Source organism: Chiloscyllium plagiosum, unplaced genomic scaffold (genome assembly GCF_037043375.1).
Source record: "Chiloscyllium plagiosum isolate Xiang-an unplaced genomic scaffold, Cpla_swu_hap1 HiC_scaffold_12, whole genome shotgun sequence".
Lineage (NCBI taxonomy): Eukaryota > Metazoa > Chordata > Chondrichthyes > Orectolobiformes > Hemiscylliidae > Chiloscyllium > Chiloscyllium plagiosum.
Window position 1 is genome coordinate 31,831,129 of NW_028270150.1, and position 24,382 is coordinate 31,855,510.

The 24,382-nt window shown below is 40.2% G+C and overlaps 1 protein-coding gene across 2 annotated transcripts in view; it reads right to left on the minus strand.

The window, feature by feature from the left end:
- Nucleotides 1-24,382, minus strand: part of urb1 (URB1 ribosome biogenesis homolog) — a 127,334-nt gene that overhangs the window by 93,712 nt on the left and 9,240 nt on the right. For both annotated transcript variants that reach the window (XM_043701201.2, XM_043701199.2), the window contains exons 3-9: nucleotides 22,995-23,146; nucleotides 20,157-20,289; nucleotides 11,666-11,762; nucleotides 11,103-11,188; nucleotides 6,869-6,994; nucleotides 5,336-5,466; nucleotides 1,530-1,725 (exon numbers count right to left, since the gene is read on the minus strand). In XM_043701201.2, coding sequence (XP_043557136.2) covers nucleotides 1,530-1,725; nucleotides 5,336-5,466; nucleotides 6,869-6,994; nucleotides 11,103-11,188; nucleotides 11,666-11,762; nucleotides 20,157-20,289; nucleotides 22,995-23,146 — 921 coding nt within the window. The remainder of the gene's footprint in view (nucleotides 1-1,529; nucleotides 1,726-5,335; nucleotides 5,467-6,868; nucleotides 6,995-11,102; nucleotides 11,189-11,665; nucleotides 11,763-20,156; nucleotides 20,290-22,994; nucleotides 23,147-24,382) is intronic.

The window sequence follows — 24,382 nt, forward strand, 5'->3', positions numbered from 1 at the left end:
GGATAAGGTAAATAGACAAGGTCTTTTCCCTGGATTAAGGGAGTCTAGACCTACAGGGTATAGTTTTAGGGCAAGAGGGGAAAGATTTAAAAGGGACCCAAGGGGGATCTTTTTCATGCAAAGGGTGGCACATTTATGGAATAAGCTGCCAGACTAAGTGGTGCAGATTGGTACAATTACAACATTTAAAAGGCATCTGGATGGGTACATGAATAGGAAGCGTGTAGAGGGATATGGGGCAAGTGCTGGCAAATGGAGCTAGATTAATCTAGGATATCTAGTCAGCATGGATGAGTTGGACTGAAGGGTCCATTTCTGTGCTGTGCATCTCTATGACTCCAGATCAAATGGATTATAAATTGCCATTTCATCACCTCCAGTGGGATGCCACCACCAGATACATATTCCTCTTGGACATCCTGGTCCTCTCCTGTTCCATTCCCAATATCTCCCCACACCCATGATACCTCCCAATCATGCGCTAAGGGTGCAACATTTGCTCAATTGTCTTCTCCTCATCTAAGGCCCTAAACACACCTTCCAGGTGAAGCAACAATTTACCTGCACTGAGATCAATCTAATCTACTGTACTTGCTGCTCACAATGCAGTCGCTATACAAACTAAATGCATACTGGATGAATGTTTCCTACATTGTCTCTTTAAAAATGATCCTAAGTTTCCAGTTGCTTGCCACTTCAACACACTACCATGACCCACGCCTACATTTCTGCCTCAGGCTTATTGCAGTGCTCCAGCAAAGCTCAACAGAAGTTGGAGGATCAACACCTCATCTTCCTTCCAGTCCTCAGGACTCAACATTGAGCTTAATAATTTCAGAACATGAATATCTCCTTCCATGTCTATTACCTACACTGACAACTCTAGGTCCTGCCATGAAATGGGTTGCTTTTGGCACAGCCTACCCATTTCCTTGACTCAGTTTCCATCATCACCAATCGAGCTTCTCTTCTTCCCTAGTTTAATGCCAACAATCCCTTCGCCTGCCTAGGTCTCCCTCTCCATCTCAGTCTCCCTCTCTCTCTCTCTCAGGGATTCATCTCCAGATATCCACTCACTCCTTTAACTCCCACCCCACCCCCATCATCAGCATAAATACTTTTCCTATCTGCCTTCAGTTCTGAAGAAGGGTCACTGGACTTGAAACACGAACTCTATTTTCCCTCAACAAATGTTACCAGAAAGGCTAGCTAGTTTCAGAATGTTTTGTTTGTTTCAGAACCTCCAGCATCTACAGTTCTTGATTATATTTTAGACATGAATGAAACTTAGGACTTGTTTTTCCATGATGGTTGTTTATCAGTTTCTTTCACATACTTTTCCTTTAATCGTATATTTAACACCTTAACTTCCAACCTAAAAGCCATACCTATAAGTCATATAATCTAAGAAATTGGATGATTATGATTACAAATATTTTAAGACAGTTTAAGAGATTGGATGTTAATCGTCCAATATGTTATAATTAAAACTAAATATGGAAACATTGTGCAAGTTAGTTACACCCTACCTTTCGGAGTAGTTTGATGTTATCTAGCCAGGCCGTTTTAAGTCTAGGTACAAAGGAATACTGTGTTTCTTGGAAGAATCTGCTTAATAAATCAGGGCAAACTTTGAAGATGTTCACCATCAGATCAGCCACCAGCGCATCTTCTGTAGCTGTTTTTAAGCCCAGGAGAAACCTCAGTAGAACTACATTGCCACCCCTGCATGTGAAAACAGAGTCGACAGTTTAAAGGAAATTATTCCAGTGATTTTTTTTTAGACCTGTAAATGATCTATTAATGTATAACATCAAGTTCAAGGACGATGCACAAATTAGATTAAAATACACCGAGTTAACTTAATGAACACTTTCTACATGATAATATGTACCTCCTATAGTCTGAGAAGTCAAACCGAGATATTAGATTACTTACAGTGTGGAAACAGGCCCTTCGGCCCAACAAGTCCACACTGACCCGCCGAAGCGAAACCCACCCATACCCCGACATTTACCCCTTACCTAACACTACTGGCAATTTAGCATGGCCAATTCACCTGACCTGCACATCTTTGGAATGTGGGAGGAAACCGGAGCACCCGGAGGAAACCCACGCAGACACGGGGAGAATGTGCAAACTCCACACAGTCAGTCGCCTGAGTCGGGAATTGAACCCGGGTCTCATGGCGCTGTGAGGCAGCAGTGCTAACCACTGTGCCACCGTGCCGCCCACAACCGAAGGCTAAGAATTTGATGAAGACAAGACCAAATGGAAACAGTGTGCTCTGTTACCTTAACCACGACCCCAAGTGCCACCAGAAAGAAAAACTATTGCATGAATCACTCTGGAGGTAAGCTCCTCATTCACACCGTTGTCTGGGTAGCGATTGTTTTGAATTCAATATTTTATTTCTTGATAGCCATCTTAAATTGTCAGCATCTGGTTTTGCTCTTCCCAATGAGTGGAAAAATACTTTTTGCCTGCCTCATGCTATGAAGGTGTAGGTGTACCTTTGAGAGAGAGTGGAAGCTGACACAGACTTAGAGAGGCACAGAGTGTGCTGAAAATTTTAAAAATGTAACATTTGGTTGACACAAATGGTTGAAGCTATGTTACCATGCTACAAAACAAATTCAAATTTAGCCAATCAGTTTAAATTATGTCCCAGATATCAAATTCCAATCGAATTTCAATTTGTTTTTGTACCATGGTAACACAGCTCCAGCTATTTGTGATGACCAAATGTTACATTTTAAAACATTTTCAGCACACTTTGCACCTCTCTAAGTCTGTGCCAGCTTCCATTCTCTCTTAAACATACAGTACACTCCTACACCTTCATAACCTTAGTATGAAGCTTTCATCATTTTAACTACCTCCATTTTGTTAACCTTCAGCATTCTCTTTTGTAAAGATATGCTAGTGTTGTAACTGTATTGGATGGAGCAGCAAGTTCTGGACCATAAGTCTTCAGTACTATTGCAGGAATGTTGTCAGGGCCCATAGCCTTGGAATCCAGTGCCTCCAGATGTTTCTTGATACACATGGAGTGAATCAAATTGGCTGAAGACAGGTATTTGTGATGCTAGGGATCAATGGAGGAGGCCGAGATGAATCATCCAATTGGCACCTGTGGCAGAAGTTTTGACTTCATCTTTTACACTGATGTGTTGGTCTTTTCCATCATTGGGGAAGAGCCGCGTCCTCCTCCAGTGAACAGGTTAATTGTCCACCACCATTCATGACTGCACAGCTAAGATCTGATCCATTGGCTATGGGATTGCTTAGTGCTGTTATTTGCCGTGTATGCTGTTTGGTATGCAAGTAATATCTGGTAGCCTCAGCAAGTTGACACCTCTTTTTTAGATATGCTGTTTCTGGCATGCCCGCTTGCACTCTCCATCGATACAGGGTTGATCCCCTGGCTTGACAGTAATGGTCGAGTGGGGGAGATGCTGGGCAATGAGGTTGCGGTTTGGAGAATGATTCTGACTCTACTGATGGCCAACAACACCTCATTGATGTCTTGAGTTACTGGTGCAAATCTCAACATCGACAGTAATTTGCTCTGATACTGAGTTGCCAGATCTGTTTGAAGTCTGTCCTGTTTAGCACAGTGATAAATGCTACACAACATGATGGAGGGTATACTCAGTGTGAAGGCGGGACTTTGTCCCAATAAGGATTGTGAAGTTGTCCTCTTAATGATATGATATGGACAGATACATATGAAGCCAGCAGCTAGGTAAGAATGAAGTCTAGTATGTTTTTCCCTCTTGTTGGTTCCCATACTACCTGCCGCAGACCCAGTCTAGCAGCTATGTCCTTTTAGAGCCAACCTGCTGGATCAGTAATGCTGCTGCTGAGCCACTCTTGGAGGGAGGGGAGAAGTTGGTGGTGGGGGGGGGCGTGACATCCCTCATCTAGAGTACACTTTGCACCCTTGCCATCCTCAACATGGAGGAGTACTGATTCATCAGTTGATCAGCAGGAAGTTTTCTTGTTCATAATTAACCTGAAGCTATGAGACTTTGTGGGGTCTGGAGTCAATGTTGAAGTCTCCCAGGGTAATTATCTCCCAGCTGTATACCACTGTGCTGCCACCTCCGCTGGATCTGTCCTACCGGTGGGACAGGGATGGTGATGGATGTGTCTGGGACATTGTCTGTAAGATATGATTCCATGAGTGTGACTATGTCAAGCTGTGAGACACCTCTCCCAATTTTGGCACTAGCCCCCAGATGTTAGTAAGGTGGACTTTGCAGGGCTGGGAGGGCTATTTTCTGCCATTGTCTTTTCTGATGCCTAGGTTCTTAGCAGGTGGTCCATGTGGTTTTATTTGTTGAGACTTCAGTGATTGATACAACTGAGTGACTTGCTAAGCCAGACGGCAGTTGAGAGTCACCACGTTGCTGTGGGACTGGGTTCACATGTAGGCCAGATTAGGTAAGGATGAGATTCCTTCAGTGAGGAACATCAGTGAGTCGGATTGTTTTTTTCAAACAGTCAACAATGGTTTCACGGTTATCAGTAGATTTTTCATTCTAGATTTTTATTATTGAATTGTAATCCATCTGCCATGTTGGGATTTGAACCCTGGTCCCCAAAACATTGGCTGAGTTTCTCGATTAATAGTTTAGTGATAATACCAATGTTTTCCCACAATGGTCAGTACTGGAGTCGGTGCATAATGGTGGTCAGTCTTGGAGAGCTGACAGCCTGTGATTGGCCAGCAGTTCTCCAAAACAGGTCTTTCTGATACAGAAGTGTAGCAGTCCTGCCTTCATTCTAGTGGTATCCAACCACTTCCCAACCAATTTTGTTTAGTAGGAATAGAATACAGGATCCCAGTATAACGCAGCCCCATGGACTGAACGGTCTTTATTCTATTGTAAGTGTATTCTATTCTATTATTATGATTAAGTAATACTGTCCAAGAGACTGACATTCAGATAAGTGCTTGGAATGCATAATTGAGTCCAACAGAGGTTCGGAGAAAATGCTTTACTTTAGATCTATGAATCTCCTTAGTCTAAGCAACCACTGCACACTGAAATTTTAAGCATACAATAATCTAACGTAATTTACACAATACTTTTTGGCAGAACATTCTATGACAGCATTAATAACTGAAAATACTACAAGATACAGAGTGACTTGGCACAAGGCTTCCATTAAGAGAAAGTGAGGACTGCGGATGCTGGAGATCAGTCAAGAGCGTGGTGCTGGAAAAGCACAGCAGGTCAGCAGCATCTGAGGAGCAGGAAAATCGACTTTTCGGGCATAATGCACCACACTCTCGACAAGGCTTCCATTACGTTGAGATTCCTACCTCTTAGCTGTACCCAGACTGGAATCATAGAAATTTATGCCATGTTTTAATGAGCAGCAAAGGTCCATCAAGAAACTGTGTACAAATTCCCGAACACTGTCTCTTCCAGCCACTTTGGAATCTTGGACATACTGTCAGGATTTAAATAGAGTTTAGTTTTATAGAACCTTTATACAGTATCATATTGTATTGTAGCAAGAGAAACAGGCAATTTTGTCCATCAGAACAATACTAGTGTTTATTTTCCACATCAATCTTTCAGCCATTGCACATGATCTCATATTATTAACAGAAACTAATTCCATTTTTTTCTTGCGCTTCTAGTTACCCTCACCTTAAATTAATTTGTGCCATTTATCTCAACTACTCCATATGGGAGCAAGTTCCATGCTTGAAATATACACTGGATAAAAAGGTTTCCCTTGGAGCAGAACCCTACGAGGTTTTACAATGGGTATAGAGTATGCAGTATTACAGAAATAATTGTTCCTACTTTATTTGTCTTGTCGAAATAAGATGAAAGACAAACTTAATTTATACTGCACGCTTTCCGAATCCTTGTGATGTCACAAATTGCTTCAAGTATAACTACTGTTCTCTATTGTATGCAAATACAAATTTGCTACATCAAAGTCCAGTGTAAAGCAACCAGCTAAACTATTCTGATCATGCTGAGAAAACAAATGTTGGCCAGTGACTAGTAAGGACAGAGGGATCAGAAATGGCAGTAACAGATCACAATTCAAGTCAGTCATGGATGTAGGTTTGCTCGTTGAGCTGGAAGGTTCATTTTCAGATATTTTGTCACCATACTAGGTAACATCTTCAGCGAGCCTACAGACGAAGCACTACTGATGTTTCCTGCTTTCTATCTATATGTTGGGTTTCCTTAGGTTGGTGATGCCATTTCCTGGGTGATGTCATTTCCTATTCATTTTCTCAGTTCTGGTTGGAATTCTCGTGGATGTCTCTGTTTGGCTTGTCCTAGGATGGATGTGTTGTCCCAGTTGAAGTGGTGTCCTTCTTTATCTGTATGTAAGGATACTAGTGAGACAGGGTCATCTTGTTTTGTGATGAGTTGATCAACTAGCCACAAAACGACATGACCTTGTCTCACTAGGATCCTTACATACAGATACGGAAGGACACCAATTCGACTGGGAAAACACATCCATCCCAGGACAAGCCAAACAGAGATACGCATAAGAATACCTAGAATCATGGCATTCCAACCAGAACTCTATCAACAAACACATTGGAGCCGATTTACCACCCCCTGAGAAAAACAGGAAATGACATCACCAACCCAAGGAAACCCAAACATATAAATAGAAAGCAGGAAACAACAGCAGTACTTCGTCCAGAGGCTCACTGAAGATGTTACCTAGTATGGTGACAAAACATCTGAAAAAGAACCTTCCAGCTCAGTGAGCAAACCGACATCCAGAACCTCAACCTGAACTACAAATCCTCTCAAAACTCGCTATCAAGTCAGTCATATCAGTCCTATCATACTTAAGAAAAAAGTCTTACCCTGTCATCATTTAACTGGATGTCAATAATTCCATTCCAGTGATATAAGGAAGCAATATTGGTCAAAACGCCTGCAGTGAAAAAACGAACCTTCTGTGTTTTACTTATGGCTTTATTATAGACAACCTAGAAGACAAAAATAAGAAGGAAGAAATTTGATCTAATTAATTAAACCATTACAACAAGAACTTCTTGAAGTTATTGGTGACAAGATTTCTATGTGGATTAAATAAAAAGAAAATCTATGGCTTGTGCCCTCAATTTCCAACACAAGTAAATTTCTCAAGTTAATGACCATATGATATAGGAGTAAACATAGCTGAAAATGTGTTGCTGGAAAAGCGCAGCAGGTCAGGCAGCATCCAAGGAACAGGAGAATCGACGTTTTGGACATAAGCCCTTCTTCAGGAAGGGCTTATGCCCGAAACATTGATTCTCCTGTTCCCTGGATGCTGCCTGACCTGCTGCGCTTTTCCAGCAACACATTTTCAGCTCTGATCTCCAGCATCTGCAGTCCTCACTTTCTCCTCACATAGGCCATATATCGCATTGAGCCCGCTCCCCATTCAATGGGATTATTATATTGATCTGGTAATCCTCAACACCACTTTGCTGCAACACCACTTTCCCTATAATCGTGATTCCTTTACTGATTAAGAATCTGCCTCAGACTCAAATATTTAAGAACCGAGCCTCTAACGTGAGGAATTCCACATATTGCCCATCCTCAGAGAGAAGAAATTTCTCTTCTTTTTAAATGATAACCCCTTAATCTGAGATTATGCACCTACCTTGTAAAGTTCCTTAGAACCTTAAACGTTTCAATCAGATCACCTCTCATTCTAAATTCCAATTACTATCGGCTCAACCTCATAAGATAATCTTTCTATCCTGCTTGCTACCCTCTCAATGAATTCCAATAAATTTGTCATGCGTGATTTCCTTTTCATGAAGCCAAGTTAACTCTGCTTGATCCTAATATCTATTCCTAAACACTTGACTATTCCACCATTCATACTATACTTGAAAACATTTGCAGTGTCCCAACGTGTGTGAAATAGTCAGCCTGAAATAAAACCTCTTCTTACTTGCACTAACAATCCACTCACAAAGAGCAAGGGAAAAACAGACACAACAATTTCAGCCAAAGCAGAAGGATTGCAAATACGAAACGTGAAGGATTGGAAATATGAAATGGGAATTACTACATGACACATCTTCATGCAGTTAGAGAACAGCACCGGTAGAAATCTAGTATAAAATTCTGGAGATTAGATCCACAACCTTTTCAAACTGGACATGTATGGTATATTTGATTTGTGTGGCTAGTATATAATACATTCACATCTAATTCATCAAAATGTAAATTACACTGCATGAGCAAATTTCTTATTCCTTGAAGGCTCAGATTTTCCTGTGGTGGTGTTTGCACTGACAGTACAAAAAAAAAACACTTGTTATCACCTGATTTATCAGCTACAGTAAAAACTTGATCCTCCTGTAGCAGAACCTAGTATCGGAACAAACAGTGAGGTATTCCAGCATGGTGTTATGCTGGCAAACTATGCCTTCTTATGGCATCAAGAACTGAAGACATGTTGATGAGGCCAGTCTTTACCTCAGTAACAAAAGAGATGTTTTTAAAAACAATATCAAGTATTTGAAAAGCTCTGAGAGAATTTAATACTATTAAACTATTAAATATTTTTATTACTTTCATAAGTAGTCATCTGTTCCTACAAAACTTGAGTATTACTGAAAAAAGACATTTTAATTGAAGCTTTTTGTTTTGGTCTTACCAAGGCAATTACAATAATAATGTAAAGGGAAAACAACAATCATACTGCATGAGAGAGTGTACTGGTTGCTTAACAAGTGGATTGATAGAGGCATTGCCATGGGAATGTACCAATTAACTACCAAGCATTAAACCGAGGAAGTTGACTCTGATTGGTTAGGCCAGTACCTTGAGAAATGGACCAGAAAATGGCCATCACCGATTTTATTCAGTACACTTGACAAAAAGCTTGAAAGCTTTGACAAAAGAAGTGTATTTTTTCAGAAATACTTTTAGAAATAGTCAATGAGCGTCCAACATCTGTCTTTGGAGATTAAATCTCCTCACACCCCCAGTTACTCCTCCAGTGTTCATTCCCCACCACTGCCTCTACAAATATGGATCCTTCCCCACATCTCAACTTCTCCAGCATCTCATCCCTGCCGATGTTAGAAAGGCACTTGATGGAAGGAGAAAACCTCAGACTGTTTTAAGACCATAAGAAATAGGAACAGGAGAGGGCCATTCCGTCACTCAAGCCTACTCCATTTTCATCTGGATCTTAGCTGATCCAACACTCCTCAGACCTACTTTCCTGGTCATTCCCCATAACCCTTGATTTCCTGACTAATCAGAATCTATGGCATCAATGTGGATTTCACCATTTCCTCATTTTCCCTTCCCCCACCTCACCCCAGCTCCAACCTTCCAGCTCAGTACCACCCTCATGACCTGTCCTACCTGCCTATCTTCCTTTCCACCTATCCACTCCACCCTCCTCTCTGACCTATCACCTTCATCCCCACCCCCATTCACCCATTGTACTCTATGCTACTTTCTCCCCACTCCCACCCCCTTTCATTTATCTCTCCACTCTGCAGGCACCCTGCCTCTATTCTTGATAAAGGGCTTTTGCCTGAAACGTCAATTTTCCTGCTCCTTGGATGCTGCCTGACCCGCTGTGCTTTTCCATCACCACTCTAATCTAGACTCTAATTTCCAGCATCTGCAGTCCTTGTTTTTACCTAATCAGAATCTACCTATCAATTTCTTCCTTCAATATACACAAGCTCCCCATCCCATACCTTTCTGTTTGAAAGACTCACAACCATCAGAGAAGAAATTCCTCCTCATCTCAGTCTTAAATTGACATATCTTAATAATTTGTGTTTCTATGACTGAGAAAGGAAAATCCAATCCATTAACCTGTAATCTTCTCCCTTAACCTTACATCTAGCGAAAATAATAACTTTATGTATCAACACTACACCACGGCTGTAACATTAATGATGCAAAATGTTTGTTTACAGTGGTAGAGAAATTGCAGTAATGTGAATGAGTCACCTCCATCCCCACCCCCATTCACCTATTGTACTTTCCGCTATTGTACTTTCTCCCCACCCCCACCCCTGTCTCACTGATGGCATTATTAAGGCATTAGTGCAAATGATCTTCTGTTAATCTTTACAATTTACTGCTAACAGTTTTTTGCTCAGTTACCTCTCCCAATTCACACAATAACAAAAAATAATTGGGTGCTGGCAAAGCAACATTAATAACCTTTCAGTTTAGGGTGTAAGTTTGCTCACTGAGCTGTAGGTTTGATATCCAGACGTTTCATTACCTGGCTAGGTAATATCATCAGTGGCGACCTCCAAGTGAAGGTCTCCTGCTTTCTATTTATATCTTTCTCCTGGATGGGGTTCCTGGGATTTGTGGTGATGTCATTTCCTGTTTGTTTGCTGAGGGGTTAATAGATGGCATTTAGATCTATGTGTTTGTTTATGGCGTTGTGGTTGGAGTGCCAGGCCTCTAGGAAATCTCTGGCATGTCTTTGCTTAGCCTGTCCCAGTATAGATGTGTTGTCCCAGTCGAAATGGTGGTTTTTTTCATCCGTGTGTAGGGCTACGAGGGAGAGAGGGTCGTGTCTTTTTGTGGCTAGCTGGTGTTCGTGTATCCTGGCGGCTAACTTTCTTCCTGTTTGTCCTACGTAGTGTTTGTGGCAGTCTTTGCATGGAATTTTGTAGATGACGTTGGTTTTGTCCATGGGTTGTACTGGATCTTCTAAGTTTGTTAGTTTTTGTTTGAGAGTGTTGGTGGGTTTGTGTGCTACTAGGATTTCCTAGAGGCCTGGCACTCCAACCACAACGCCATAAACAAACACATAGATCTAGATGCCATCTATCAACCCCTCAGAAAACGAACTGGAAATGACATCACCACAAACCCCAGGAACCCCATCCAGGAGAAAGATATAAACAGAAAGCAGGAGACAACAGCTTCGCTTCACTTGGAGGTCGCCATTGATGATGTTACCTAGCCAGGTAATGAAATGTCTGGATATCAAACCTACAGCGCAGCGAGCAAACCTACACCCTAAACCTCAACCTGAGTTACAAACCTTCACAAACCTTGCAAAAACCTTTCAGTAAAAATTCAGAATCCAAACCAACAAACCTTTGTTCTTAAAGTTGACAGAAGTAAATTTATGATAGAAATCCGATCTTCTTTCAGTCCAGAACTGAAAATGTCTGTAATGAAATCTTTTTAAAAAAAGCACAATTTAGTTCAATGTGGTTTTTAACTAGTAATTAACTAATCATTTTTACAACTTTTCTTTTTTCCAACTTATGGTTGATACAAACATCACTATTCCCAAATATCTTCACTATTGTCTTGACATCCTGAGGCACTGTTGTACATACACTTTCCTCCCCCTGCATTTTATTGATTTTTCACTTGAAGTACTATGCCAACACATCATTTCCAAAAGGTTTCAAAACTACTGATCTTCAGTTCTTTCCAGTTATAATCTTCAAATCGATTATCTCATTTTGAATGATTTGCTTTTCTCTCAATCTCTTTTTAACCTTGGCAGTGTCCTGTGCTGTAGCCCCACATATTCACAACAGGTTGCTCCATACTAACAAAAACTTGTTTACACAAACTGTCTGGAATCTATTTTGATCATTTTTATTTCAGGGATTTATAAAATAGTGGATTAATCTAATTGAAAATACCTTTTAAGCCCAGAACTTGGCTAATGGTATTGTCGTCACCAGCTATCAAAAAAGAAACTGTGAACTGGATATAAGCCATGCGTACATCAGGCATCCCCTAGAGTGAAAGACATAATATCATTAAAAATACCAATTCTAAAGAGATTATTTAAAACAATGTAAAAAGATGTGTATTTTTGCAGAAATACTTTTAGAAATATTCAATGAGCTTCCAACATCTGTCTTTGGAGATTAAATCTCCTCACACCCCCAGTTACTCCTCCCCTGTTCATTACCCACTACTGCCCTCTACAAATCCTAATCCGTCCCCACTGGGCTGGCTGTAGCGCATTTAAAAAATAATAGTATTTTTTAACAGCATATTTTTACTCAGGAATGACAAAGAAAAAGGTTCAATCTTAATAACGTCCATACTTGGAGCTACTGCTACAAATGCCTGGAAAAGATACCAACAACGCACTATATGTGAGAGTTACATAGCTCTGAGAAGCATGACCAGCGAATAAAGAATTTCCTCTGTTGCCAAGCTGCTTATTGGAATCCAGCTGATTTCTCTATTGGAAAAGTAAGATCCCAGAATGAAATTTGGTTTGATAGATTTTTGAATATGTACTTAACGAGGTGGTCGTCCAATTAAGCACTTGCACACAATGCTGCAGATTTGATTTTATCAGTAAAACAGATTTATTACACAAAAGAAATGAAGGTAAAATAGATTAAATCAACTATATATACATAACATTTAAAAATACAATCTTAACCATCACAAAACACTATCACTTTACAGTAATCAAATACCAAACAGCTTTCTTTTATAGCACATCTTTAGGTTTGATTTAACTATTTCCTTTAATTTCAGGTTATGAGAGTTTAATAAGCTTTTCTTTGATTAATCATACAATGGAGCTTAGACTTTCTCAGCTTCAAATAACCTCCTCAGAGTTCTAACTAAACACTTTTGGACTAGAATTTCAAAATAAAACCTTTACAGAGAGCTAAACTCCTTTCTTTATTCTTACATTTACATTCAACAGAAACTTCTGCAAACTGAAGAAATCAAGGAACTACAGACCTGTGAGTTTACTTCAGCCGTGGGTAAATTATTGAAGGTGATTATAAAAGGTAGGACTTATGGACATTCAGAGAGGAAAAAATTGATTAGGGAGAATTAGCATGGTTTTATGTGAGAAGAATCGTGTTTCACAAACTTGGTTGAGTTTTTTGAGGAAGTTACCAAAAAGATGGGTGATGGATGAGCAGTAGACATTTTTTTGGATTTTAGGATTATTTTTGCCTTTGATAATGCTTCACATGGTTGTCTAATTAGGAAAGTTAGGTCACATGGGATTCAGGATGATCTTACCAATTGGATATATTATTGGCTTAATGGCAGGAGACGACAGTGATGGTAGAGGGATGTTATTCGGACTGGAGGCCTGCGACCAGCGGTGTTCCACAGGGATTGGTTCTGGGACTTCTTTTGTTTGTCATATATATAAATGTTTTGGATAGGAATATAGAAGGCACAGTTATTAAGTTTGCAGACGATACCAAATTTAATGGCGCAGTGGCCACTGAAGAAGGTTTTCTAAGATTACAATGGGATGTCAATGGGCTTAAAAATGGCAGATGGAGTTCAATCCGGATAAACGTGAGGCATTGCATTTTGTATCGAAAAACAAGGGTATAACTTATATCATTAGTGGTAAGGCCTTGGGTAGTGTGGTAGAACAGAGGGGCCTTGGGGGGCAGGTGCATAATTCTTTTAAGTTTGCATCATATATAAATAGGAGGGTTAAAAAGGCGTTTGACATATTTGCCTTCTTTGCTCAGTACTTTGAATATAGGAGTTGGGAGGTTTTGTTGAGGTTATGCAGGACATTAGTAAGGCCTCTTCTGGAACACTGCGTCTAGTTCTGGTTATCCAGTTGTAGGAAGGATATTATCAAACTGGAGAGGATTCAGAAGAGATTTACCAGGATGTTGCTGGGTGTGGAAGGCTTGAGTTATAAATAAAGGCTGGATAGGCTGGGACTTTTTTCACTGCAGCGCAGGAGGTTGAGAGGTGACCTTGTTAGAAGTTTATAAAATAATGAGAGGTATAGATAAAGTTAATAGTAATTGTCTTTTCCCAAGGATGGGTGATTTCAAGACCAGGGGTCAAATTTTTAAGGTGAGAGGAGAGAGATTCATAAAAGACATGAGAGGCAATTGTTTTACGTAGAGGGTGGTTCGCACGTGGAATGAACTTCTTGAGGTAGTGGTGGATGCGGGTACAATTATAACTTTTAAAAGACATTTGGATAGGTAGATGAATAAGGAAGGTTTGGACAGATATGGGCCAGGAGCAGACAGGTGAGGCTAGTTTAGTTTGAGATTAAGTTTGATATGGACTGGTTGGACCGAAGGGTCTTTTTCCACAGCTGTATGACTCTATGACTATGACCAAAAACATTCCAAGCTCTGCTTTGTTTCCCTAAGCAAAAGAAAATCAATTCCAGAATCTTCTAAATCTAAAGAAAGCTAATGTTTTTCAATGCTTGCTTTGTCTAATTGTAATATATTCTCTCAATAGGAAATATTTTCCATTATCACTCCAGGAGCTCTTGCGCTCTCATACTTGTTTTTACAAAACAAAAAGCTCCAGAAATACTGATAAGGAAAATACTAAAACTCCATCACACACAGAAACCAAAGCCCACATGCCACTAGTTCAAAATCCAAATGCTAAAATAAAAGATATATCAACCATATCTTCAACTTCACATGAATTAAAAGAATCTCAACCCTGCTGAACAATTACAACAACTGAGGCTCCTAACCCCTATAATTGGCCTCACTCACAAGTGTGCACTTTTTTCTCTGTGTAATGATAGAATCAGAAGAATCTATTCTCAGTGGTGATACTGCCTCCTGGAATAAGGTGCCCAAGTGATTTCCTCCTCTCTGATATGTCATAGTGTCTGCAGTAATGACCAGTATCCTAAAACATTGACATTTGTAGAATGCTGTATTAACATTTCCAGCAGTGAGCAGATCCACAGTACTTGTCATATTTATCTTTGTGTCCTAAACCATACACTATTTTGACTGAATTATTACAATAAATTTCTACTGAGCTATCTTTGTACATACAAAATATTCATGTATACTATTATATATTTTTATGAATAAAGCAACAGAAGCAATATAGAATGATTCTATCATGAGGTAGCATGGCTAAACGGTCTAAGATGCTGGATTTAAGCTCCAGACTCTACTGAGTTGTGGGTTTGAATCCCACTGCTACCAATGTCGCAGGTGATATACTTCACGTTCTCCCTGCATTTGTATGGGTTTACTATGGGTGCTCTGGTTTCCTCCCATAGTCCAAAGATGTGCAAGTTAGGTGGATTGGTAATGCTAAATTCTCTTCAGGGATTCAAAGTCTATGTGGATTAGCCATAGGAAACATGGGGTTACAGGGATAGATTAGGGAGGTTCGTCCGGGTGGGATGCACTTCAAAGCATTAGTGTAGATGTGATGGGCTGAATGGCCTGCGTCCACAGGGTGGGATTCTATGATTTACTTTTAAATATAGCCACAGCTTGCATGAACGTCCTACAGATATTTCATATCAAATCATTATATACTTTCTATTATGTACTTTCTAATGAAATGTGCTTTGGCCTGCAAATATGTAAATATTAAACAGGGTGCTTAAATATTCTGAATTTCTCTCTATTGATTTGTGCCAATGTCAAACACAGGTGCAGTTAAGGGTACTTTACAATGGCATCTTTAAAATAAATCGGCAGCTAGAAGTACACTAATTTGAACGTCTACCCTAAATAAAAAACAAAAGGACTGTAGATGCTGTTAATCAGAACCAACACCAAAAATTGCTAGAAAAGCTCAGCAGGTCTGGCAGCATCTGTGAAGATAACAGCTTCTCCTTTTTTTGAGGTATTTTAGGTGTTGGAAGCGATTTCCTCGAACTTCAGGAGCAGCAATTACCGGTTTATATGCTGTGCATTGTTTTGGAACTTTGGAGAAAAAAAAGTTAAAACAACAGCAGTTTGAAAAGGGAGAAGAACAGGCAAAGGAAGCACATGGTGAGGTCAGTGCAGGAGAGAGAGAGAGAGAGAGAGAGAGAGAGAGACTGACAGAGTTTGAAGTTACTGCCTTTGCTGTTGAAATCATGTATCGCTGGACATTGGAATGCGTCTGGGAAAATGAAAAAACAGCGAAATTCATAACTGATCTTGGAGGAACCTGTCAGGAGAGGTCACAGCATAGAAACAGATAAGTGGGTGTTTTAAGCATGGCCTTAAAATAAGTCTGCAGTAGTGAGTAGAGTGGGCTCTTACTTGATTATATGTTTTATTGAGCTACGTTTCTTGATTAAACTTAAAAATATAAACCATAAGTATTAATTTAACCTGGAGCAGTGTTTTGTAGAGGAATAAGACAGTGTTGTCTTCTGGGTTTGTAGATTGAAAGAAGCAAAAATGGCCCTGAGTAGAGTGATATGTTCTCTGTCGGATGTAGGAGTTTAGGGAGAGTTTATAGGTTACTGAGGAATATATCTACAACAAATGCCATTAGTTGCAAATCCTATCAGGTTGAATGGATCGGTTGGAGAGGCAGTTGGAGACAATGAGGAATTTACAAGACCAAGGGGGTGTGATGGATGGCAGTTATGGGGGGGGGGGGGAAGTGTCAGATACAGTCACATAGATGGGTTAACTCCAGAAAAAGCTAAGAGAGATAGGCAGATAGTGCAGGAGTCTTCTGTAGCTAGCCCCATTTCAAACATGTATGCTGTTTTGGAAAATGTAGGGGCTGTTTAATTCTAATGATCTTATGTCTTTATTTTTCTGTAATTTTGATTGGGACTGAACTGGGAAAACAACTTTTTACATAGAACGTAGAATAATACAGCACAATACAGGTCCTTCGACCCTCAATGTTTTGCCTAACTTTGATCCTACTCTAAGATCAAACTAACCTACACGCTCTTCATTTTATTATCATCCCTGTGCCTATCCAAGACTCGTTTAACTGTCCCTCATGTATCTGACTCTACTATAATCACTGGCAGTGCATTCCATGCACCAATCACTCTCTTTGTAAAGAACTCACCTCTGGCATCTCCCCAATCACCTTAAAATTATGCCCCCTTGTGATAGCCATTTCTGCCTAGGAAAAAAGTCTCTGGTGATCCACTCTATCTATGCCTCTCATTATCTTGTACACTTCTATGAAGACACCTCTCACCCTTCTTCATTCCAATGAGAACGTCTTTGCTCCCTCAACCTTTCTTCATAAGACACACCCTCCAGCATCCTGGTAAATCTCCTCGCACCCTCTCTAAAGCTTCCATATCCTTCCAATAATGAGGCAACCAGAACTGAACACAATATTCCAAGTGTGGTCTAACCAGGGCTTTATGGAGCAGCAGCACAACCTCACGGCTCTTAAACTCAACCCCCCTGCTAATGAAAGCCAACACACCATATGCCTTCTTAACAACCCTATCAACATGGGTGGCAACTTTGAGGGATCTATGGACGTGGATCCTAACATCCTTCTGTTTCTCCACACTACCAAATCCTGCTTTAACCCTGTAATCTGTATTCAAATTCAACCTTTCAAAATGAATCACTTCACATTTTTCCAGGTTGAACTCCACCTGCCACTTCTCAGCCCGGCTCTGCATCCTGTCAATGACCCGTTGCAACCTACAACAGCCCTTTACATTATCCAAAATTCCACTAACATTTGTGTCATCAGCAAACTTATTAACTCGCCCTTCCACTTCCTCATCCAAGTCATTTATAAAAATCACAAAGAACAGAGGTTCCCCCCAGATCCCTGTGGATCACCACTGGTCACCGAGCTCCAGACTGAATACTTTCCATCTACTACTACACTCTGTCTTCTACAGGCCAGCCAATTCTGTATCCAGACAGCCAAATTTCCATCTATCCTTACTTTCTGAATAAGCCAACTATGGGGAACCATATCAAATGCCTTCCTAAAATCCATGTACACCACATCCACTGCTCTACCTTCCTCAATGTGTTTTGTCACATCCTCAAAGAATTCAATGAGGCTTGTGAGGCATGACCTGCTGCTCACAAAGCCATGCTGACTCTCTCTAACCAAACTATGGTTTTCCAAATAATCATAAATTCTATGTTTCAGAATCCTCTCCAATTATTTGCCCACCACAGACGAAAGGCTGACTGGTCAGTAATTCCCAGGGTTATCGCTATTCCCTTTCTTGAACAAGAGAATAACATTTGCCACCCCCCAATCATCTAGTACTACTTCAGTGCACAGTGAGGATGCAAACATTATCGCCAAAGGCATAGCAATCTCTTCCCTTGTTTCCCATAGTAACCTTGGGTATATCCAGTCAAGCCCTGGGGTCTTATCTATCCTCATGTTTTTCAAAATTTTCAGCATATCCTCCTTCTTAACATCAACCTGTTCAAACATATCAGCCTGCTTCACGCTGTCCTCGGAAACAACAAGGTCCCTTTCACATGAGTGAATACTGAATCAAAGCACTCATTAAGGACCTCCCCTGCCTCCAGGCCCAAGTTCCCTCCAGTACCCCTGATCGGCCCTACCCTCACTCTGGCCATCCTTTTGTTCCTCACATAAGTGCAGAACGCCTTGGTGTTTCCTTTATCCCGACCGTCAAGGCTTTTACATGCCCTCTTCTAGCTCTCCTAAGTCCATTCTTGAGTTCCTTCCTGGCTACCTTGTAACCCTCTAGAGCCCTGTCTGATCCTTCCTTCCTCAACCTTAACTAAGCTTCCTTCTTCCTCTCGACTAAATATTCCACATCTCTTGTCATTCAAGGTTCCTTCACCTTACCAACTCTTCCATGCCTCAGTGGGATAAACCAATCCAGGACTTAGTGTTCCTAAACAACCTGGATTATGGAAGCAGTGGCTTTTAAACAGCAAGTTACTGAAACAGATTGCGAGTCAAGTTTACACTGCTGCTTTGTTCAAGCCGTAGAGAAGGCTTTTTGTGGATGGACCAACACCAGAGTGAGTACAAAGTGAGATTCGTCAGAGTTTGTTCTGTGAAGTTGGGACCACCAACCTGTCAAGAACCACCTGTTTGGCTCCCAGTTAGCTAAACAGCTTGTGAGCATGATCAATACTGACAGAAGCTTTTGGACTGCTATAAGAGCAGATGGTGTGTCTTTCTCTCCAATAAAATACCTAAAGCCTGGATTAAGCTAACGTATTTTCCCCTCACCAGTTGCTGTAAGCTGTTGCCTCTAACCAATAACTAAGAGACATTATAGTTAGTGTACCAATCACCTATACCTCCTGGGAAGTGAAAAGAACCTGGCAAAGAGAGATTAAATAACGGAAAATCTTGGCAACTAAAAGCAAACCCTGTAGACTGGAGTCATTGAATTACTTTCTCAATTTTTTTCCCCTTTACCTGTAAGACTTTTTTTTTGTCCGTCTCTATGTAAGCATAGGGAATCTTAGAAAGAATTTTAACTAATAAACTTATACATGGTTGATTATCTGTAGCTAGAATCTACTTATTTGGAAGAAATAGCAGTTCTTGTTAAATATAAACCCTGCTCCAGGTTTTCTATGAGTCTGGGTTTATCCAACACATAAATTGGGAACTTTACCTACTTTGGTAATTTTAAAAAATTTTGTGATGACTCTGGTAAGAGAGGAACTTGATTATCAACGTGCCACCCCAGAGAGGTGTAACAATGATCAACGTGTACTGGCAGTCTGTAGAAAGACCTCTTTCAAAATTTGGTTCTGTACTTCATCCAGCATCTTAATCATTATTCATGCATAACGTCAACATATGCAGAATGTCAGCAGGTTATTCAAGTATAACAGAACATCTAATTAGAGTTCAATTTTGTCTTCACTGTATTGCCATTTACACATGTATTCTAGCAGTCCCACATCTCATTGAGAAGTAAATTTTGTTCCAATCCCATTAAGTCCAAGGACTGACTGTAGTACCCTCCCATTACTACTCCTGCTAATGACAATCGACAGGGCAGACCACTAGAACTTGAAACCTCAATACCTTTCATTCACTTAGGGATCAAATTATTTTAACTTTGAAAATGTGGATGTTGGTTAATTTACTATGCTTTATAATTACTTTACTATTTGGTACGTTTCAATACAAAATCTTTGCAAACCTATACAATGAAGATATCTCAATATAATAGTGACATCACAACCACACCCAGACCAAGTTGCTCATGTTTCAGGATATATGGAAAGTCCAAACATTGCCCCAGCTCCTTAACGCAAGATAATATGTCACATACTAAAGACCCAGATATTGATTAGATTAGCAGCTCTGTTCCCAGACTCTATCCGAATCAGTAAAAAATAAAGAAATATTTTACCCAATATTGAACACAATCATTATTATGAATATCGAAATGTGGTTTTAAGTACAGACTAAACCATTAGAGAATGAAGCAATTACCTGTTTATCTCTACTTTTCAATAGGTTTGGCAGCTTTTTGTTGTTGAAATCAAAGAGGCTCAAGAAGTCCCGAGCAGCACTGGGACCCTGGCTCACCATTGCAGACATCAAACAAAAGCACACTCGGGTATACCTAATAACAAGAAGAAAAAAACAAAATAAATGTTGAGAATCTGAAAATACACTTTACTTGTTTTGCAACAAATGCACTGTCACTGCATTTACTTTTTATTGAAATGTATTTTTCAAATGTTAAACTTCAAACCACAACTAAGGCAGTACAACTTAGTGCTGTCTGAATATATTACATGTGTGACTATTCTAAATTCATCAATTGAAACTGCTGTCAACATTATCATAAATATCAAACTGTAACCCTGATACTACACCATGATGTTGTATAGCTCCAAATGTGTTCCTCAGTAACAAAATTAAATCTAAAATTAAAAAAAATGTTTCATGATATTGCAGAGATTTTACACAGCTCAGGAATCAGAAAATGAACTTTTATACACATATATTGGCATCTTTGGACAGGGAGAACATTACAGCTGTACTTAGGATGATATTCAGGGGAGATCATCCAATGAAGTTATATGGGTGAAACATAGAAATAAGAAAGGGACAATCACCTAGTTTAGATTGTATTGTAGCTCCACCAAACAGTCAGCGGGAAATTGAGATGCAAATGTGTAAGGAGATCTCAGATATTTGTAAGAAAACTAGTGTTGTAATGATAGGAGATTTTATTTTACCAAATGTAGACTAGGACTATTGTGCTGTTAAGGGCTTGGATGGAGAAAAATTTGTGCGTACAAAAAACCTTTCTTATTCAAAATGTGAACATACCTACCAGAGAAGGAGTAATACTTGACCTTTTGTTGGAAAATAAAGCAGGGCAAGTGACTGAGGTGTCAGTGAGGTGCACATTGCAGCAAGTGATCATAATTGGTCAAATAGTTAAAGTTCTAAATTGGAGTATGGCCAATTTTGTTGGTATTAGACAGGAACTTTCAAAAGTTGATTGGGGAGGCTATTCACAGGTAAAGGGAAGTGGGAGGTTTTTATACTGCACATTAGTTCATCAGGGCAATAGAACAGACATCAAAATATAGTGTTACAGCTACAGAGATGGTGCAGAGAAAGATCAACTTTGCTTAAGTTCTTTCATGGGATGTGGATACAAAGGTAACATATTTTAGGTCTGGTTAATCTTGACAACGTTCTTATCTAATCACAGGATCCTGAAGTGTGGAAGCAAACCATTCGAGCCATCAAGTCCATATTGAGCCTTCGAAGAGTGGTCCACCCAGACCCACTCCTCTATCCTTTCCCTGTAGTCTTGCATTTCCCATGGCTAATCCACCAATTTGTACACTATCGATAATTTAGCATTGTCAATCCATTTAACTTGCATATTTTGGACTGTGGAAAGAAACCGGAGCACCTGGAGGAAACCCATGCAGACACGGGGAGATTGCGCAAACTCAACACAATCACCCAAGACTGGAATTGAACCCGGGTTCCTGGCACTGTAAGGCAGCAGTGGCAATCACTGAGCCACCATGCCACCCCTAACAATCTTCCTTTGAGTTCTAGCAAATAGCCTGTCCATAAAATGATGATCTGTTGTCTCTTTTCAGATACCTGCATATCAAAATATTTTGCAGTATACAAGGACAACAATGAGACCTATATGCCTCTGTCAGCCCAATAGGAATGCATTCTGGATCACAAAAACTCACTAGAAAGTAAAGGCGTATTTGGTTGTTTTGGGTGGTACGGTGGCTCAGTGGTTCGAACTGCTGCCTCACAGCGCCAGGAACCCAGGTTCAATTCCTACCTCAGGCGACTGACTATCTGTGTGGAGTTTGCACATTCTCCCAGTGTCTGCGTGGGTTTACTCCAGATGCTCCTGTTTCCTCCCACAATCCAAAGATGTGCAGGTCAGGTGAATTGGCCATGCTAAATTGCCCATAGTGTTAGGTGCATTAGTCAGGGGTAAATATAGGGTACAGGAATGAGTCTGGGTGGGTTACTCTTTGGAGGGTCGGTGTGAAATTGGTGGGCCAAATGGCCTGTTTCCATACTGTAGGGAATCTAACCTAATTTAAAAAGATCTTGTCATCCCTTCTCAGAAGTGTAGTTTCAGTACTTTCTGATTTTAATTTCCATAGTTTACACGCGTTTTAAAATTTCTCTTTCAGGACTCAGTTAATATTCAATTATAGAATACTTGTATTTTCCTATGCATTTCGTTTGGACATATCAACTTATCTGCATGATACTTTTAAGTCAAAAGGTTGTAAGTTTAAGTTCCTCTCATGGATTTGAACATGTAACTCAGTTTAACAATTCAGTACCATACTGAGGAGTGCTGTAATGCTATAGGTGCTGTGATAGAAATCAGGTTTTAAAGCAAGGCCTACTTGAGCTGTTTAGATTCTATTTTTCAGGACAGAATGGAAAATTGTCCTTTATCCTGGTCAATGGCAGATTAATTTCACTCACACTTTGTTTGTGAGGCTTCAGCATACAATCAGCTGGCAAATTCAACCCCAAACCAACATTAATTGCACTTAAAATTAATACACGAGCTCTAATGTGCTTTGGGGTTTTGAGAACTTTGAGTCTATGTAAAAGCAAGCTCTTTCTTTTTAAGCATTGTATCAAAAATGAATGCAATAGATCAGCTGGAGAGAAACATAAAAGTTAGAGCATACATAATGATGCACTCAATTTGTTTCTGCATTTTGAGATTATCTATAGCTAATAGATATAAATATTGCCAGATCAACTCCTTTATTCACATCTGTCAGCTCTCTCTGTAATACTGACCTGTGATTTGCTGAGTAGAGTCCTGTGTAGATTAACTTTATGTAATTATGCAGCAACGTCTTCACTATGTGTATCCCTACTGCACTAAAATGTGCAAGGTCACTAGCAGTCCTCAGCAAAATGGCCTCCAATGCTTGGAAAATCAGAATCATCTGAGGGAAAAATTCAACAAAATAAATCAGTTCGCTATGATTATATTTTTTCCTTTCAGAAGTTTCAGGATGGAAATTATGGCGATATATTTTAAAATGTTGGATGAGTGGTTTACTCAAGCCACTTCTGCAACAAGTTGGGTTCAATTACTGTTTTGTGACAAACAGAAGGGTGTCTGAGCAGCCAAGGTTTAGTATATTTCAGCTAGCTTGGCCTTTAAAGCGTCAAAATCAAATGGCATCAAAACACGCTTCTTGGAAGATGGTTGTCAGCCTCCAACTCCAGGCCAGATGAAGTCAGAACGAAATGAATACTTTCAAATTATTTTTAGCATTAGGAAGTACAAGGTGGGAAACAAGGCCAGTTAACAGTTTTTTACCAGATGATACAAAGATGTGCTCTCCCCGACAGTGAAGAGATTGACAGCTTGACTGATTTCCCTGCAGAAGAACTCTGGTCAATCAGAAACAGTGTCTGCATTCACCTGTCATATTTTCAATCCCACTCTCGTCACGGGTGTGATTTTACTCCCCCGGATATTGCTGAGAAAGATAAATAATCTAGTGGGTCGGAGTGGGGAGGTGCTGATCCACTTCCCACCACCTCAACAATTAAGATCTGGGCGAGAGGTTCCATGGCTGACCTCCTCAAACCATCACTAATTAACGCCATTCAGTTTTCAATAAATGGCTCAACACATCACTTGCCCAAGTATCTGTCTTCCCAGCAGGCTAGAAACATGACTACATTTCTGATGAGAAAACAAGAAAATCTGTCTGGTTGATTGGTTGGTGGGGAGGGGAGCCTTTTAAAGTCCAGAATTTAGGGGTTTTTGGGGCCAGGGATGGCTTCTGAAAGTCTGCCAGCAGGTGGTACTCTTCATGGTTACGCAGTCTAGATCTCCAGCAATGTACCTCCGCTCCCTGAGGCTACCTGCCTGTGGCTGACTAACAGCCTCAGGTGAGGCAGGACTTCAATGGTGAGGCACCTAATTGGACAAAAAGCTCATACGACAGCAGTGAAGCATCAAATTGGTGCTTGATCGCAGGAATATTTTCCACTGGTGAAGGGTGGGGCAAGTTTATTGCCCCCGAAGTTACCTGTCAGGGAGAGTACTGAGGTAATGGGGGCTGTCTTCCCATGCATACAGTTCCTTTATTGAATCAATGGACATGCCTTCTACCTGCCCTATCCTGTTTCATGGAGGTTACTTCCAACCAATTGGCATCTTCTCC